General features: G+C 40.0%; 1 protein-coding gene across 1 annotated transcript in view; it reads left to right on the top strand.

Moving 5' to 3' along the window:
• Positions 1 to 20,370, top strand: part of HDAC9 (histone deacetylase 9) — a 697,702-nt gene that overhangs the window by 120,426 nt on the left and 556,906 nt on the right. Inside the window, 1 exon segment of the mRNA XM_074268892.1 lies at positions 18,360 to 18,453. Coding sequence (XP_074124993.1) covers positions 18,360 to 18,453 — 94 coding nt within the window.

Here is a 20,370-nt window from a genome sequence, read left to right on the forward strand (position 1 = left end):
ACAGTGGCAGTGAGTTGAGTTCTCAGAAGATGGTATATTCAAAAGACCCCTTTCTGTGAATTCTGTTGCAAAAGTAACTGGGCTCTTAGATTCCCCATAAGGCCACTCATTTGTGGGCCATGTTACCGATGAAAACCATACCTTTCCTTTGTTCTGGTTTTAGAAATGACTAGTAGCTCACTGACTTAATATCTTGTTCAGTTGGTTCATTTTGCACTTGCGTCTGACTCTTTGCAACCCCTTTTGGGGTTTTCTTGGTGAAGATACTGCCGTGGTCTGTCATTTCTCAGTTTATTTGACTAATTTTTTTTTTTTTTTGAGGCTAGGGTTAATTGACTTGCCCAGGGTCCCACAGCTAGGAAGTATTAAGTGTCTGAGACCAGATTTGAACTTGGGTCCTCCTGAATTCAAGGCTGGTGTTCTATCCACTGCACCACCTAGCTGCCCCTTTATTTGACTAATTTAACAGGTTTGAATGACTTGACCGGAGTCACACAGCTAGTAAGTGTCAGAAGCCAGATTTGAAATCACAAAGATGAGCATTCCTGACTCTATCCACAGAGAGTTGGGACTAACAATGTTGTGACACAGTAGGAATGGCCTTGTCTCTACAGTCAGAGCACCTGGATTCAAATCCCTCCTGACACTTGCTATCAGTGTTAATCAGCCTGAGTAAGTTAGCCTCCTGTCAGTCTCAGTTTCCTTATATATAATATGAAATCTTTGGATTATAGTGTTCCTGAGGTCCCTTCCTACTCCATTTTTATGATTCTGTTATACTATGATGAAATTGAAGAGGAAGTAAAATAATATTGAACCCTGAGAATGAGTGTGCAAAGAGACATCAAGAAGTAGCAAAGAGAACAGGAGGTACTAAGAGCTACAGGGAGTGACTGGAGAGGCTATTGTAGTGGAATTGTCCCTTCAACTTTTCAATTCTTTCTATTAAATGTAACAACTCTCATTGATAAGTGCTTCAGTATTTTCCAAATGTCTTATGCATGCTCTCTTGGTTGACTCTTGCAATAATCGTGAGAGTAGATAGTATTCTCTTCCACATTTGACAGATAAGGAAATTGAGGCTCAGAAGATTAAGTGACTTGCCCCAGAAGGCATAGCAAGTGAATGTCTGAAATAGGATTCCAGTCTAAGACTTCCTAACTCCAAGTTCAATATCAGTTGCACATGCCTTACTGCCCCATTGTCCCCAAATAATAACCTGGTGACCAAAAATATTACAATAATATGTTTTGATGAAGGATATTTTTTGAATAAGAACATTCTGTTTTCCTATATTCATATTTACTAGTAGTAAGTTGTTTATTTCTAACAACTGATTTAATATTGCCTTTTGAAAAGGAGTGCCATATTTGAAAGCTTAGATTTCAAATGTCTAGCGTGAAGGTATAATGTGGAGGGACATCTGAACCCAAAGAATTCATTTTTAAAAGTGTTCCCTTCTCCTCCCAACTAAGCCTTTAATTAAAAAAAACATTTGTTTCCTAAGCAACTACTATAGACTTAGCTCTTTTCAGCAATCCAATGATCCAAGACAATTCCAAAAAGAATGGCAAATGTCATCCACTTCCAGAGCGAGAAGTATGGAAACTGCTTTCAGAAAGAAGTATAGTATTTAAACTTTATTTCTTTTTTTTACCCTCTCTCATAGGTTTTTTTTTTCCTTTTGTTCTGATTTTTCTTCCCCAACATGACTCATATGGAAATATGTTTTAAAAATGACTGTACTTGTTCAATGTAAACCAAATTTAAATTAATTTTTAAAAAAGAACTTCTGATTACCAGAGTTGTGAGTCTCTTTGTCCTAATAAAAGGCAAAAGGTTATAAGAGATGGTAAGCATCCTGAGAAATCCAGTCTCTACAAAATGAACATACCTGAAAATGCCCGAAAGGAGCTTGCGGACAGCCAAGACGGCTTTTGGAAGATGGGGTGGCAGAGTTAGTTTTGGCAAAAGGCATGTTTGTGGAAAGGGTGTAAATGAGCAGCTTCATCTGTGGAGAGGGAACCAAAAGTCCCTAAGGATGGATTTGGGCATCAAAGGCCAGTTTTAGAAATCTCCCACAAGCCAACTGGAAAGGTGCTAAGCTGCTCTCCATGAGTCAATTTGTGGAAGGCTTGGGTATTAGCGATTTCAAGGTGCTAATGAGCAACCATAGCTCAGTAATTCAGGGCTCAGGATTCTGCCCCTCCTCCCCTAAGGCATCCTGATTAGAGAAATACGGGTCTGAGTTAGCCAAATAGTCATGAGAATACTGAGTCATCCTGCTGAGGCTGTGTGACCCAGGGCTTGTGGTCAGGAGGAAGATGATAAAAAGAGACATAAACTAGAGACATGACCTCTGAGAAGCGGGGAGTTGGAAAGCACCTCAAAGGTCATTTGATCTAATTCTAACCTACAGAAATAATCCCCTCTATACAATCCCTGCCGATAACTGATCGAGTCTCGAGGGGCTTCAGGACTACCAAGGGGCTGGAACTGACCGCCTATCTCGTTCTCATTTAGGGGAAGCTATGCCACTTTTTTTACACAAGCTCACACTTACTTCTTTGCAACCTCTGTCTACTCTTCAGAGTTTTGCCCACTAGACCCAAGCAGAACAAGTCTCATGCCCCTCTCAGGATAGCCTTTTGGCTACATCTTTCAAGCCTGCGCTAAATTTCTTCCACAGTCTAAACATCTGCCATCCCTTAAAGAGATCCTCTCCGTCTCTTGTCTCCTTACTGCTTTCATCGCTGCCCTCTGGACACTCTTTGGATTGTCCATTTCCCAAAGCATGGTGCTCACCCAGAACTGTACACACGACTTTATGTGGGTAGTGACCAAGGTTATGTCTAGGCTGCCAGTTCTCTTTTTCATATCCTGGGCTTTGCTGAATGCAACCTAAGGTAAAATTAGTGGTCTGGGTTGTCATATCCCATTGATGAGTAATTTTGAACTTACAGTCACCAAAATCCCCATTTTCTTCCCTCTCCCAACTAAAGCGTTCTTGCTTTATCTTTTAGTTGAGTGATTGATTTTTTGAAAGCAAATATAGGAATTTACATTTACTCTGTTAAATTCTCAAATGGGGAAAAAATCCACATACACACATATGAAAGAAAAGTGTCAGTTTGGGAAGGAGGGGTCAGACTTATGGCTTCATTAGTGGAGAGAACCCCAGCTGAGAAAACTTCCTCCACCAATACAGACTGGCACAGCTGTTCTGCAACTAAATGTTGAGAAGTTCCTGGAGCTTTAGGAGAATACTGCATCAGTGTGTCATGGATGGGATCTGACTCTTCCTTCCTCAAACGCATCACTTTACCATTCCCAGCATTGAGATCTAAGCTTTTGTAACTGATGGATGCCCATAGCAGTAACTTACTTCCAAGATGCAAATTTAGTTGGGTTATAACTCTCCTTCTATTCTGTCATCAAAAGAGAGCAGATTGCAAGCTTTATATGGCAAGTCTAGGCCAAAATAAGTAAAGTTTTGTGAGGGATTACTGGAAAAAATCCTCATGACTACCTAGGAGAGAAAGGTAGGATATGACCTATCTTTCCACCCTCCACATAGAAGCACCTAAGAGTTATAATGCATAAAGCTTTGGGCCTGGCAACAGGAAGTCATGAGTGCAAAATTTGCTTCAGACCTTTTTAGCTATATGATTCTGAACAAGTTATTTAATCTCTGTTTTAGCTTTTCATCTATAAAATGGTGATAATAATAGTGCCTACCTCTTCGAATTGTTTTGAGGATTAAATGAAAAATTAATTGCAAAGCTCTTACTTATATTTATCTTGTTAAATTTATCTTAAATCTTATTTAAATGTTAGCAATGATGACAATGAAAAATGAAATACTTAACCTGATTTGCACATAGTAGGTTCTAAATAAAAACTTATTTCCTTCTTTCTCTTCCTCCCTCCCATTTGGTTGACCAAAGAGCCCTTAGATGTTGAGCCAAAGCCACACTGGGGTCAAGCTCCATCTCCAACTTTGGAGGCCATTTCTTCATGCCATTATGTTTCTTTTGCAAATTGTCATAGGAAAAATTGAGAACCAGAAATGATAAAGAAATTCTGGCAAAATACAGATTGAGTACTTAACTCAGGAAGTTTCCTAAAAGAGAAAAAATAGATTCAGGAATTAGCAGAAAATAGAAAGAAAGGCATATTAGTTTGAAAAAGGCCAACTGTGTTTGGACTAATGGAAGAGATGAGGCATGGGTAATGTAATGAAGAAGCTAGTCAGAGGGGTTTTAGCTACCTCGAAGAAGCCGCAAGAGATTCTGGGTCAAAAATATGGCCAACATTGAGTTGTGAGAACTTCTACTTGCTATTGCTAATGATCATTGGAAAATGGGGATGGGTTGACTACATGAAGGGGAAGATGGACTCAGCCATGTTCCCATGTCCTTTTGTTTATTTATTTCAAGTTTGATAGTGGAAATGATAAGAGAAGAGCATGTCTAGCTAGTGAATGAAAATGCTTTCTATTTTTCAAATAGAGCTTTACCTGTAAAACCTTTTAAATAGTAACCTTACCTACTTCAAAATATCATTTAAAATTTTGTTTATGTTTTACTTCGGGAAGTAATGCATAAAACAGCTATCTGTGCTTACCAAAAGTATTTGTTAACATCATGGGAGATGTCTAGCATTTCGGAGAGATTTCCTAGAATACTGAGGTCCTCATATTCTCATTTGCAGGTAGAAGTGTGGGGGGCATTATGCTAATTGCATCAAACCACATAATATTGCAATCTTCTAAAAAATCTGTTATCAACTCAAATTAATGTCACTTAACTATCCACAGAGGAGCAATCAACTAGATGAAAACTATCTATTGTTCCAACCTTCTGATGATATGTTTTTGTATGGCCCAGTCCATAGAGCTGGTCCATCTTGGACAAACACACCAAATAGACAATGAACCCAGAATTAAATCATAGGATGAGAACAAAGCGAATAAACCTTTGGTGAATTGCACAGTGCTATCAAAGCAACTTCTCAGTTTGAGAAACTTAATATGTTAACTCACCGTACAGGGAAAAAACTCTAACATGAATCCATTGTGAATGGATTCTTAACAAAGAAAATTGTTGATATCCATCTGTGAAAATTATGGCAAATAACTCAGAAAATAGGGAGATATTTGAAGCTAAACAAGAAACACCACAGTTCTGTAAGACTAATCAGGGATGTCTTCACACTTAATGCAGGGATATATAAAGCATCACACAGCCCAGCACTGAGTTCCAGCTGACTTTTACAACATGAAAACCTTAGAAAAGTACACGTTGTGCGGTGGTAGGCAGCAGGCTGTTTATAATTGTCTAAAATGCTCTTAGCTCCAAGGTAAACTCCTCAGAGAAGCTACTAACATGGTTCAAAATTCTGTGTTTGCTTTAAATATCAGTCAATAAGTATTTATTAAGTGCTTACTGTGGTGCTGTTCTAAGCTAGTATTGCATAAATAATATTCCAGGCATTATGCTGAGCCAATGTTGTGTAAACATACTGTTGGATGAGAGATTGAAATGGAGGTTTTAACTCTGAACAAAGATTACACTTGAGGAAATTTAGTTTTAAAAGAGGAAATGACAACTTCCAATAAATGGAGTTTTTAAAATTGGAATTCACTCCTGCGTGTAGGCATTTATAAAACACTCATGATAATGGAGAGCTGACATATTGTGCTTAAAGTTTTGCAAAACTTTACTTCAAATAACCTCATTTTGTCTCTCTTGGGTCATATAACCATTCTTTAAAGTAGGTGCCATGGATATTATGACCTCTATGTTACAGATGAGACAATTGAATCTTAGAGATGAAGTAATTTGCATGTATATGTAGGAAAGCTAGAATTTGAATCCCAGCTTATTGTCTCCAAATCTAGCTGGCTTTCCATCATACCCCCTGGGCCATGTTGTCTCTGTAAGCACTTATAAAAAAAGTCTTGAGCTACTGATTTGGTTTCAGGGGAGCCTTGATTTTTTTTTTTCATCTTATTTAAGAAGCCAAATCATTCAAATATAGCCATAATAGAGAAATTATTGTTCATTATAAAATTTCTGAAGTGTCATTTGGTGTTTCAAGAGTTGAACAGTTCCATTAAAGCTTCCACGGTTCTTTTTTGAACAAAAGTTCACCATTTTAACAGTTTTTCATTTCAATCTTTTGCTCTCCACATTTAGTTCAAGTGTCACCTCCTAGATGAAACTGCTCTGGATTTCCCCAATCATTAGTGCTCCCTATTTTGAGATTATTTTGTTCATATTATATTTACCTATCTGACTAAAGTTGTATCCCTCAGGGGGAAAAAAAAAAAGTAAGTTCTTTGAGAGAAGAGATCATTTTAAATTTTCTATATTTCCAGTACCTAGGACAGAGCCTGGCAATGGTAAGTGCTTAATAAATACTTGTTGATTGATAGCTAATTGAGATGCTTGACTTGGAAATTCCAAAATTTTGCTTAATGTGGCTTTTATGTAAAGTTCTGGTAGAAAACAAAACAGGAGAAGATGTCACATTTGGTCTCTGGAAACAGGGACAAAAAGTGAAACATAGAACTTTAGATTATCAAAATAATGACAGCTGTTCCCAGATAAATGTCCAGAACTAGAGGTTGTAACTAGAACAATCCTTCATCATAGGTTTCTCAGGATGGTTGCAATTTTAAGAAAAGAAAACACCATATCTTTGCTGTCTTGCCCAGCCTTCTCTTTCCCTCTCCTTTATCAATGCCTTTTGAATTTCCATCATAAATTTAGAGAGAGGTATATTTTATCACAACTTCTGTGGGCAAATTCCTCAGCAGATAATACATATTTTAAATAAGTCTTTTCAAAAGTAGTAGCCCATGTCAAACATCGATTCAGCATTCTGATTTTGGGAATTATAGAGAAAAAAATGATGATTAGTATAGCTATGTCTTTTAGGGAAGTAAGAAACATAGAGGATGAGAGAGTTTTCCAAGACTATGGAGAACAATTACTGTCAGTTCATCATACTTTTAAGATGTCAACATGCTTTCTTCATATTAGTGATTTAGGTGGCATGATTATTGTGCTTTTCATCCACTTTGTTTTTCTGTGTGCATGGTTTCTAGTGAGAAAATGACTATATCGCAAGGATTTGAAAACAATGAATCTTCTCAAATTTGTCTTTCCTACTAAAAAGATTTGTAGAATTTATCTTGATAAGTGTTTTACAACACAAATGAAGTATTTAAAAAGAAGAACTCTTCTTAAGCAAGTGAACTGTCCTCCTACTGATAAAAACCCTGGCAATTTTATCATGTTCTTGTGTCTCGTGTGAATATCATTATGCTGCACATATTCTCTGTGAACAATTTTGGTTTCTGCCATGATGGGTCCTTTTGGCTTCATGGACAGAATTGAGAGGGTGATAACTGTATCCAAGTGGCTAAAGCAGTTTCAGAGCCCTTTGAAGAAGTCAGACACCAAGGGAGACAGCCATTCCAGAAAGCATGTGACCCAGGGGCATAAAACTTTCCTTTTCCTAAGATGTCTTAAAGAAATGTTTTCATTTTTTACAAATGTGTTCTGGTTCCTCTGTGAAAAGCACTGCTGGGACAGAGCCTGTGGGCTGCTTCATTAAAAATTACAAGCCTGCATCATTCCCACACCAAAAGCTCTGTGGAAAGCTCCTGCAGGTTTGGGCCTCCAGGTTGACTTCCATTGATTCCTATAGCAGGCACCTGTGGACTCTTGCCTTCAAGCCTCACTGCAGTCGGGGCCCCAACCCCAACAAAAGGGGTTACTATTCTAGAGCATGATGGGATCCCCAGAAAGATCCTCAAGAATACTGATCTTTGTTGCTGAGAGAGGGAAGGATGGCTATGCTCTAAAATATTATTTAGGAATATTTGTTCACCAAAAAAGAATAAATGTTCACTCCTTAGATGGCATTTCCCACATTCAAGCCATTGCTCTAATTTCTGAAAATGAGTTCTTTATTTGGTGATATTAGTAATATCATTGTCAACCCTGTATTTTCTGGCCCAAGAATGGGGGTGCCTTTTGTATTGAGTCTTTTGGCAGAAACAAACACTGAAGTTCTACAGTTGTAGAATCAGGGACCTCACAATATGGTAGAGGAGCATTCAAGCAAAAGGCACTGGTGTCCCTCTAAAGGGAGGGGGAGGCAGTTGCTATTTGGACAGAGCCAGCAGGTATTGATCTAAACACCATCTTTAAGTATTCATCTCTCGCTTCCATTGCTGCAGCCTGTCTGCTTTTAGTTTCCTCCAGGGGAAACCTTTTAACCTTTAATTTATATTTTAATTAAATCAGGGCAGCAGAGAACAGAGGGTCTGCTCTGGAAGTGTGAAGACAAATGTGGGAGTACAGGAGAGCATCCTCATCATCTTCAGCACCAGCAGCACCAGAATGATTCCAATCAATTTGCCTTCTTCTTTCTCCTAGGTGGCCCTTCATCTTCCATTTCTGGCACTTACATGCAATGCTCCTCATCAAGGCTTTTCTATATTCTTACTTTCCTTGGCAGCTCAGCACCGGCTCCGACTCCTATTAAAAAACTCTCTGTGCCCACTGTTGCTAGTAACCCCCAAATGACTTTGTATATAGTTTACATTGACTTAAGTATCTTGTTGCCTGTAGTAGGATGTAAGTTCTTTGAGAACAGGAACCATTTTGTTCATCTTCGTATCCCTAGTTCCTGGTAGATGGCTAGTGTTTAATGCATATTGAATGAGTGAGTGAATGAATGAAAATTAGATCGGCTGGCTATTGTTATCAAAGCATATTTGTGGCTTCTAATTAAGTCCCTACATTTTGATAGATTGATTCCTTATTAGATTATTTTCCATTTTATTCTAAGGGTTAATGTTCTCCTGGTACAAAGAACTTACCATTTGGTAGAGTCAATGGCATTGGATGTCAGGCCATACCTGCCTGGATGAGTAGCCAAACAGAAACATTCAAGAAAGTGCAAAATCATCTATTTTTTTGAGAAAATTGTATTCCTGTAAATATTGGAATAGCTTTGAAAGGGATAATTACCTTCCACTGAGATTTAGGACCTTGAATACATTCTTGGTTGTGGGGGTGGCAGAAGGGGGGACTGTAATTTTTCAGCAAGTGCTTACTTCATCAGTAAAGAGCAAGGCATCCAATTGTAAGCAATATTGCCCCCATTTTACATCTTTCTTTTACTGTTCCAGACCGGAAGAATGGGAAAGTGATGGATGTTGGGCTGAGCAATAATGCCTCTGTTGAAGGCTGCCTGCTAAATTGAATTGGGGGCCTTCCTAGAATTCATATGAGATGGACTCCCAGGCGATGTGGATATGTAATTAAGGAGCGAGCAGAATTTGGGGGGGTAGATATTCAATTTTCTTTTATTGCTAAGTGACTAGTGCCATAGTCAGAATTGGAAAATATCGTGAGGATCCTAGTCCTTTTGGTGGATCGGAAAGATAAAGATGTCTATCTTTGCATCATTCTCAAGGTGTATCAGTCTAGTGCAGAGGTGGGGTTGGATTGGATCCCCAGCAAACCTACAGTCAAAGGGGACTGGTTTGCAATTACTATAGCTTTACCATAATGTTATTTTGAGGGTGCATGCTACACATTCTAAGAGATCCTTTTGGTCGTCCAGAAGCTAGCTTTCTTGGATAGATTGAAGTAGGGGTGAAGAAGGCTTTAATTACTATAGCTTTACCATAATGTTATTTTGGGGGTGCATGCTACACATTCTAATGAGATCCTTTTGGTTGTCCAGAAGCTAGATTTCTTGGATAGAGTTGAAGTAGGGTGTAAAGGAGGGTTTAATTACTGTTGCTTTACTGTAATGTTATTTTGGGGGTTCATGCTATACATATTCTAATGAGATCCTATTGGTCATCCAGAACCTAGCCTTCTTGGATGGAATTGAAGTAGGGGTGAAGGAGTTAATAGTGCCCATGGCTTGGACCCCATCTGGATATCAGTTCTAGCAATATTTCTTGGTGTATCACAGGCATAATTCCCCACCAGCTTCCCTCTCATCTCTTCCTCTGAGATTTGCCCCATCTCTTTGAAAGTTTGGGGTTCCTACATGGGCAAGCCCATGACTACACCTGCCTCTTGAGACCCAAAGGGGGATCCTAAGAAAGTGGCTACTCTTACACCATTACTGAACACTGAAGTTCCCAAGTCATCACAATATGTTAGTCATTTCAGTCATGTCCAACTCTTCATGATCCCATATGGGGTTTTCTGGGCAAAGATACTGCAGTTCATTTTACACATGAGGAAATTGAGGCAAACATGGTAAAGTGACTTGTCCAGAATCACGTAGCCAGTAAGTGTCTGCAACTGGATTTGAATTCAGATCTTCCTGACTCCAAGCCTGGTGTTCCATCCACTGCACCACCATTGTATATACCATTTAACAAATCACCGTAGAAGATTTCAAAGGCATTTAATCAATAAAAGGTAAAGGAGGCATAATAACAAGATGTCCTATTGATAAAGCAAGGGGGCATTCATATGATAAAGCGCACTGTATTTATGGAGAAGAACATGCAGAGCCTGAGAGAACCATAGCAGGGAGGCACATGTAGGAGCAGGGGCAGCCCCAAGTCTGCCCTCCATGTCCTTGGTTCTCCTCAGGACCAGTCTGTGCCACAATCCAGTTACAAGCAGAAGAATGAGCAGGTCAACGAGACCAGAGATTGGAGCAGAGAGGCATCGGGTGGAGGAGCTGGGGCTGCTGATCCAGGCAATGGCAAAGCTTAGATAGGAGACAGGACAACTGGCTTGAGGTCTTTCTAAGATGATAGATGGAAGAGGTCTTAGCTCACCTTTCTAGCCACAGAAATCCTAGGGACCAGGGTAGAATGGATAGGGAGGCAGATTCCGGCTGGTTGTCTGGGAATTTTGTCTACCAATGAATGCAGTCCTAGAATGAAAGGGCCAGCCTGGGAAGTAGTAGATTCCCCTTCAGTGGAGTCTTCATGGGAAGGTTGAAGGCCACTTGCAAAGGGAAATATCATTCAAGTATGACCACATGATCTTTGAAGTCTCCTCAGCTTTGAGATGTCGGAAACATGGTTACCCCAAATGTCATCTCAGCGTGGATAGAAGCATTGTGTTCCAAAGAATCTTCCCTCTGGGTCTGTTCTTGTCGCCCCATTTCTGCAGTTTGGTAGCAGTTCAGGCGCTATGTTCAGGCTGACAAGGATGGTGAAGGAACTTAAACCTTGTCATATCATGAGCAGCTGAAAGAACTGTTATGTGGAAATGGGATTGGAAGGAGGTTGTGAGGGTCTGGAACAGATACTCGTATAAATGTGTTTGGGTGCGTGGCATGTATAGGAATAAATGCATTTTTTTTTTAAAAAGGGAGGCCACAGGGAGATCGAGTCAAGATCTATGTAAGGAAGAGCACTATTAGGATTGCAATGGGTTGCTTTGTGAAGCAGGGAATGAGCCGTCTGCAAGAAGAAACTGTCTGACTCTTTGTAACCCGGAGATGTTGTAATGCTGATATTTTAGGGCCCCTCCCAGAGTTTTTGGCATTCTCCCATTGGCACAAACATTATTATATTCCCATTATCCCGTAGTCCCATTTTCTCAAGGAGAAAATCGAGACTTAGTGCAGCTAATTAAATGACTTGCCGAAAGGTACATGGCCAAGTAGTGGCCCCTTCAGGACATAAACTCTTTTCTTCCAACCCCATGTCTGACTCTGGCAATGCTCCAATTGTGTCCCATGATGCCTCCCTCAATTTGCTGGGAGAATGGCAAAGCCTCTAAGGTACCTGATCAACTCCACAATTTAAAATTAAACCTCTCTTGACCTAAAATTCATGCTTACTTAGTGCTACAGAGAGGGACATGGAAAAGATGTTTCTCCAAGAAGAGGTCATCTAGGCAATCTCTTTGGGAGTAGCTACCAATCAATCCCACAGATGTGGTGATGAGCCATTGAATGTTAGACCCCGAAGGGACCCTTTGCCATGGTCAAGTTGGAGTGAGGAAACCGAGGAAACAGCTTGCTGTAGAGAGGACACACGGTGTCCTAAAACTGGGACACAGGTCTTTTTATTTTTGGTCTGTATTGGTGTGATATTGGTGAGTAGACCAACTGGAATCATACTAGAATTGGAGAGCGAAAGCTCAAAGGGAACTTGGAGTTCACATTATATAGCTCCTTCATCTTACAGATGAGGAAAATGAGGTCCAGTGAGAGAAATTATTCACCAGGTGACAGGTAGTTCATGGTAGTACAAGGGTTTGAACTTGGAACCTCTTTCTACTACATCCTATCAGATAGTCATTCAACAGACTTAAAAAAAACTTAATCTGAAGGAAAAAGAGAAAAGGAACAGACATTTATTGAACATCTGTTGTATACCAAGCACTTTACAAACATTATCTTATTTGATCCTGAACAAATGCAGGTAATGCAAGTAATTGCACTAGGCTGGAAGAGAAAGGATGAGAAATGACATCCTCATGAGTATAGAGTCTGGTACCCTGAGTTTATTGTTATTGAATGAGAAGTCATTAGCATGGAGGGAGGACACACATCTTCTGGTCATTGGGGGCTTTGGAAGCAGTTGCTGTATGGATTTGTCATTTGGATGAGGGACCAAGAACTAGACTTGGAGCTGTGTGACTTTGCAGAGTTCATTCCTTGGCCCTCCCAGGAAACTTTCTGAGACTGGAAATGAGAATAGCAACGTCAATGAGAAGCTCTGTCAGGGGGAAACCCAGTAACAACAAACCCATCAGCAAAAATAAAACAAAAAACAAACAAACAAAAAATAAAACTAACGTGTCCAATAAATGTGCCTCTTTATCTTATAAAATTATAGAACTTTAATAGAGCTAGACAGGAGCATCCAATCATTTAGGATTGCTTTTCCACACAAGGTAGAACGAGGTGAAGGGATCTGCTTAGTCACATAGCCCCTAAGAAATATGGCAGGATTTGAAGCCAAGTCTCCCAAGTGCAAAGCTCTTACATCTCTTTGCTGCTTGTCTTGTTTAGAGATGTGGCTTTTCTTTAGGTAGGTGTAGACCTCATCCTTCAGGGGGCAGCCTATGTCATCCTATGTTAGCCAGAGCACCTCAACCAACATACAAGTCAGATTTGACCAAAATGGCGAAGGCCAAATTCCGATTTTTACAAGAACCTTTCCTGCTTTATTTGTGGAGAACATCACTGTGCTCGGAGAACACGTGCTTTCCCATTCAGGGCCTTGAAAGTCCAGGGCCTGGCTGCGGGAGGTTTGTAATATGGAGAGTGATTAGCCCCACAAACACACAAGCCCAGCGTTGCCTTGATTTACTGCCCTTCTTCTCATTTCAAGTCGACTTGTAGACTTTATGAATCCACCAACGATTGCTTTTGTGGAAAGGTTTGTGTGTTATTCAAGATGACTTGTAAAGTTTGCTCAATCCTCCCTCACAAGGGAAACAGGAAATTCCAGAGAACACTAGACTCAGCAAACCTATAAAATTGGAGAATGCAGCCCATTATTCCTGGCGACTTTTCACATCACACTTTGGGAAGCAATGACTAATTAGTTTTTGGCTTTAACAATAACACTTTCAAGACTCTTTCTTTTTTCTTTTCCTTTCTTTCCTTTTCTTCCTTTTGGAGAGGGAGGGAAAATGGGGGAGGGCTGTTTTATAGCTTTCATATTAGGCCAAAGGAAAAAAAAAACATAGCCTGGGATGATGAAATATTGGAAATGTACACGCTTGGTTCTCAGTGGGAGCTCAGCTCTTTGATGTTCCCTGACTGGTTGTTGTTTCCACATTGAAAGCTAATAGTCTGTTGTTTCTGTGAAGATAGACTCCTCATACACTTGGGGTTTAATAACTCACTAATTATGTGGTATGGAAGGTCTTTGTAGCTAAGCCTAAGTTACTTCTGGTCATTAATGGTAAAGGAGGTCTTCACTCATTTAAAAAGGGAGGGAAAGGAACGAAGTTATATGTACCTACTATGGCACCTACTGTGTGTGAGACACTGTGATAAATGATAAATGCCCTCATTTGGCCCATGCAATAAACCTGAAAAGTCAACCCTATTTTACAGTTGAAGAAACTGAGGCACAGAATGATTTAAAATGACTCACCCAGGGTCATGTAGTCAGTTATTGTCTGAGATCAGATTTTAACTCACATCTTCATGATTCTAGTCCAAGAACTCTGTCCCCTGTGGCTCCCAAATGACTTTTGCCATGTATATACCCTCTGACCTTGGAGCTTTTGGTGTCTGGAACCTTAAATGAGCCTCAGACACCATCTCCATCATTACTACCCAGCAATAATCAGCAGGTGGGGCACAATCCCAGTTACTGTAGAGTTTCCAGAAAATATGTGTTTTCATCTCTGTCTTCAATGCTTGTGCTTGTGCTAGGTGGGAAGGATTCAGGCAAAAAAAATGATGGAACCATTTCTGTCCTCAATGAGGTTACATTCATTATTTTTAGTGAGGGGATTGATAAAAACCTGTGCAAATGAGTACAAAATGAGTACCAAAATGACAAAAAAGCCATTGGTGAGGGTATCAGCTAGAGGAGCGTCATCTAAATTTCATGATGTAGAAGCCGAGCTCAGAAACAAACCCGAGCTTCCTATCAATGAGGAATTTATTTTCGATTGGGGCAATATCTAATTTATACAGAGTGTATCGATGTGTGTATGTATATATACATATATATGTACATTCATATACAAACACATACATAGACAGAAATCCTCATTCCCAGTCTGGGATCCTTTGTGTGGCCCTGGATGAGGCCTTAAATCTCCCTGGACTTAGTTTTCTCACCTGTAAAATGAGATGGTTGAATTCCAAGATTCCCCTTCAGGTGTGGAGATCTAGTCCTCTGCCTTAGATGGCCATGACCAAGATGCAGTTTAATGTGCCATGGATACGCTAACCATTCAAGGTTTTGGAGGATATTTCAGGTTGCAGTCTGTGGTGATCGACAGAACGTAATCCTTTCTGTCCTCATCCCAACCCAGACGATGAAGCTCCTAAATTCTGTGCATGTTGTTTGCCAGCCTCACGGGCCCACCTGATGCCGTGGCCCAAAGCATGAGGGCCACGGAGGGGGGAAGGGAAGGGGATTTCTCCTTCTCCACCAGGTGGGGAATTTTTCTTTTCTTTTAATCTTGAGATCCCAATGTTGCTGTTTGGATTTCACACTCATTTCAAAAGAGACAGAGCTTAAGGAATTCCATCTGTCTAATGATTTTGAAGAGAATTACCAGACAGGAGGGTAAACGTCTTCCCATTTACAATAAGGATTTCTTTCCACTCCTTTGCAAGGGAAAGGGTGAGAAAACCCTTCAGCTGTCAGTTAAAGAGGTCCCTTTACAAGAGCCCTTGTAAATTGGAATCTAAGTGGATTATGCTTTCTAAGACAAACTTTGTATTTGCTAAATGAGGCTTGATTCCATATAATTCCACCATTTACAGTGAGATCTGCCATATGTTGGTGGTAGCCAGATAATGAAAGTAGGAGAGAGGATTGATCTTATTTATTTATGGAAGGCTAAGGGGTGGGGGAAGACTAAGGGAGAGAGATGGTGTGATTGAGGGGATTGAAAGCCTGGTCCTGAAATTCTAGCCATGTTATAGCTTTCTCTGATGTCTGGGCCTGATGGGATAGAGAGCACTGAATCATTCACTTGAGGATGGAGATGATTGGGAGGGGGAAAGGGGCTCTACTGAGGCCTTGCTCCCCTCCTGGGACCGGAGACTTTATATCCTAGTTAAGACTCTGTAAACCTCCATTTAGCACTGGAAGCCAGGATCAGGGCTGCTGAGCTGATTTTAATTAAAGTTGATTTTCAGCACAATTTCATTTGTGTTTGAAGCTAAATGCATCCGAGAAAATTATGTCTTCCATGAAAGAAGCTAATGAAAGAATATCCAAAGGGTGAGTGTTTGTGTATGTGTGTGTATTGCACATGCATGCTGCACGTATGACATAGTCAAGCACATATGACAAGTGACAAAAAGCAACTGAAAGTGGAACAGTGAACAAAATCTCATGATTCTACATCAGCTGTAGAAGCGAGACGAGCCAACTTTATCAGTAAACTTCTTATACCTCTTTGTTTTAAGGAAAATATCATTATTAAATAACAACAATAATAATATGAGGGCAGCAATAAACAAGTATTTATTGAGTTCTTACTATGTGCTAAGAGTTACAGAGACAAAGACAAAAATGAGAACAGTTGTCAATCCTCAAGCAGCTTGTACTCTACTGGAGATAGAAAGGAGAAGGAAGGAAGGAAAGAAGGAAGTAAGGAAGGAAAACAGGAAGGAAGGAAGGAAGAAAAAAAGGAAGGAAGGAAGGAAGGAAGGAAGGAAGGAAGGAAGGAAGGAAGGAAGGAAGGAAGGAAGGAAGGAAGGAAGGAAGGAAGGAAGGAAGGAAAGAAGGAAAGAAGAAAAGAAGGAAGGAAGGAAGGAAGAAAGGAAGGAAGGAAGGAAGGAAGGAAGGAAGAAAGAAAGGAAGGAAGGAAGAAAAGAAGGAAGAAATAGAATAGAAATTGAAAGCAAAGATAGAAGCATTGAGACAAAGAGGAAACAAAGACAAAAACAGAAAGACAGAAACAGAGAGCTAAAACAAAACAAAACAAAACAACTATTAGAACTGGTTGGTTGTTGGTTGATTGGTTGTTGTCCTTAGTTCTCTAAGAGAACCAAAATGACATCACTATGTTAAAATTGTTACAGTCAGTCTGACTATAGCTGATCAGCCCAATGCAAGCAATGCCACAGGTCAGACATAAATAGTTCCCATGAACATCTGGGATAGTTTCTCCAAATTTGTGCAAATCCTGTTTCTTCTGAGCATATTCAATTCTGCTTTGCTGATAGAGCCCAGCACCTTCTCTGATGAGGGCCCGCCATGCTGGGTAGTCCTGTGTCAGTATCTCCTATGTGATACAATCAATTCTAATGTTCTTAAGAAAGACGTTGAGAGTATTCTTGAATTGCTTTTTTCTGATCACTTGGGAGTGCTTGCCATGTGTGAGTTCTCCATAAAATAATCATTTTTGGCAAGCATGGCTCAGAAGGGATTGAGGAACAGTTGGGCAGTGTTTAGTGCCCAACAACTTCAGGAAAAGTGCCAGGGGTAGAACAAAAGTCTGTACACAGTATTTATAGATATGATTAAGGCCTTTGACATTGTTAGTTGTGAGGGTTTATGGAAAATTCTGTCAGAATTTGGTTGCTCAGAGAAGTTCATTAGTATAGAACATCAATTTCATGATGGCATGCTTGCCTGGGTTTTAGACGATGCTTTTCCTAGTCAGCAATAGAATAAAAGAAGGCTGTGTATTGGGATTAACAGTGGTTCCTACAGGAAGATTCGCGACTCAAAGGGCTAGACCTCATCTCAAAAAGCTGTCATTCTGTGTCTGTTATGTAGCTGCCCAGTCTTCCATAAAATGTTTCCATAAGCTTCGGATCCCTGCATTTCATCCTCTCTACCAATTGATTTTGTCCTATACGTCTTGTCTTGTTTACAGTCATAAACCTATAATAGTAGAGATTTAGAGTTGGAAGATGCCCTCAAGACCAACCAGTCCAAAAATGCATTCAAGATGTTGCCTTCTTTAAAATCTACCCTTCCTACTCTTAGCCCATGAAAAAAAATACACCACAGCCCTGCTGCACTTTTAATCTGTCTGGGAATCAGTGACCACCACAGTCTTAGTGATCCTATTATAAATGACCAAAATGGCCCTGGAGGTACAAGTAGACTGCAGCATAGAAAATCTGCTTGTTTGCATTAGAGATGTAATGTAAAAGTTTTCATCAAGGAAATATAAAAGTAGACAAAGAGATGGACTCATCCCATTATAAAAAGAAGAGATGAATAATCCACAGTTGTTCCAACAACAAACCAAGAAAAGCTATGGGATGACTGTCAAAACTGTTTACAGAGGATTTACTGAAAGACTTGGTCAGGAATTTCTCTAGGAAGGTGATGGTTAATCTGGAGTGGACAGGAAGTGACCACATAGCCGAAAACATTGAATGACTGACATTTTGGCCCAATCTTCTGTAAAGTACGGTGCACATGGGACAACAAGTTGAATTTCCCTAGAAGCAAGAGTAGTATGTGTCTGTCACGCCTAGCTAGGAGATGAATGTTGAGCATACTGAGAGATGTTCTGTTTGCTATAGCTACTATATCAATCCCAATTTTGGTTATAATTTGAACATTAAATCTCCTTTTAAAAGAATGTAGAAATTTAATTAAATTGTATAATAAATAATAAATAAGTAAAGTTATCTTATTAAAAAAAATCAAGCCATCCAAACCTCCTGTTTTACAGATGGAGGACCTGAGACCCAGAGAAGTTAAGAAATTTTGCCAAGATCACACAGGGAGTAAGTGGCAGAGCTGGAACCTGAACCCAAGACTTTGGGGTTGGTTCATGCTTCTGATTCCTTTTATCTTGTCTTTGGCATTAGATGCTTTTAGTAGTGATTAAGTAGCTGTGGGGTATATTTGGTCTTTAAGTGAGTACATGTTTTTGAGAGCGCATTGTGTGAGTGGTGGACAGCATGAAGAATCCACCTTTGCTCTTGTATAGGGTATAATAACTCATCCTAGGAAGCAAACTGTAATGTATCTCTACACTTGTCAAACCCAAGAGAAAGCACACTTGTTTGTGTTAGAGATGTGGCACAAAAACTCTCATCGAGGAAATGTAAAAGTAGACAAAAAGGTGGATTGGTCCTATAGCAAAAATGAGACATGGATAACCTACAGTCGCCCTACTGTTAAAACAAAAACAAGCAAACAAACAGAAAACAATCACCACAATGATACTGATACCAAGAAAATCTATCATCTTCTGAAAATACTGGATCTAATGAGATAGGATTCGTAAGAGTGCTTAACATGGTGTTTTGTACAAAGTAAGTGCTCCATATTTACTTATTTCCTTTACATTTCTTCTCCTCCATTCAAGGTTAATCACCAGGAGATGAATTATTTTTGGCTATAGCAACTTGTTAAGTGCAGTTTCAAGGAAATGAGGGGGTTTTAGGATCAGTAATGGAGGGCATGTCTTCCTGTACCCACTTCTATCAACTGCTAGTGGAAGGTGTCCCAAATCACCTCGGTTTATTTATCATCTCCTTTGGTTAGACTCTAAACTCATTGAGGGCAGAGATGATTTCACTAGTATCTTTCTCTCCCCAGTGTCCAGGTCAAAGCCTTGACTAAGTGCTTAGTAAATGCTTACTGATTGAATCGATTGGCTTTTGAAGTACTGAAAGGATCCATAGTGTTCCCTGAATTGTGAAGGCCAGTGTGTGTTACATATCGCCATAACTCAACTGATTATACAATAGAGATCAATACTTGTGGATTACATCGTTAACGGGATCATGGATGTAGTAGTAAACGAGTAACAAACACCCTGTGTGTGCCATTTTGTAGCCACAGTGACTCTCCACACATACACAGTGGGCATTACAGTTTGAGAGTTGCAAGGAACCTGCCAGATCATATAGTCCAACTCATTCTTCTTATGGATGAGGAATACAAGACCTTGAGTTACCGTGACTTATCCCGAATCAGAAAGGAAGTAGGAGAACCAGGACTCGAGGTAGGTTAATTAACATTCAGGGTCAGCCTGGTCAGGAAGACTCACCTTTCAGAGTTCAAATCTGACCTCAGACACTTATTAGTTGTGTGATCTTGGGCAAGTCACTTAACAATGTTTGCTTTAGTTTTCTCATCTATAAAATGAGTTGGAGAAAGAAATGACCCTTTTAGTACTTTTGCCAAACCCCACATGGAGAGCCAAGAGTTGGATATGATTGAATAATACTGATTTGCCCATTGTTAGCGGTCTAAGGCAGCTTTTGAACCCAGGCCTGAGTCCAAGTCCAGTGCTCTAGCCATTCTCCTGACTCTTGCCCATAAATGCTATTGCTTTTCCTCCATTGTGTCAGCACCCAGAGGCTGTTTTGTTTATAGGTCATTGATATAGAGGGAGTCAAGTGCTCTTTTTAATGGGTATTTTTAAAATGAGATGCAGGGGAATTGAGTGACACAAATTAAAAAACTGACTTCAATATCCTGCAGTGACTAAGGGAGGCTTTGGTCTGTTCACTGGGGGAGGAAATCATAAGAGATCAACAAAGGGGAAATTGGACTGAGGGCTTTTAGACAGATCCTTTCCTGCTATGTGAGTGAGTGCTGCTGATGTCATAGGGACCACTGAGTCTCAGACAAATCTGGGAGGGATGGAAAGAGAAGAAAGCTGTGTTTGGATCCCCCCAAGTTCTGTAGAAAGTGCATGTCTCTATTTCAGGAGCCTAGGCTGGGAT

Source organism: Sminthopsis crassicaudata, chromosome 5, assembly GCF_048593235.1.
Source record: "Sminthopsis crassicaudata isolate SCR6 chromosome 5, ASM4859323v1, whole genome shotgun sequence".
In the NCBI taxonomy this organism is placed as follows: domain Eukaryota; kingdom Metazoa; phylum Chordata; class Mammalia; order Dasyuromorphia; family Dasyuridae; genus Sminthopsis; species Sminthopsis crassicaudata.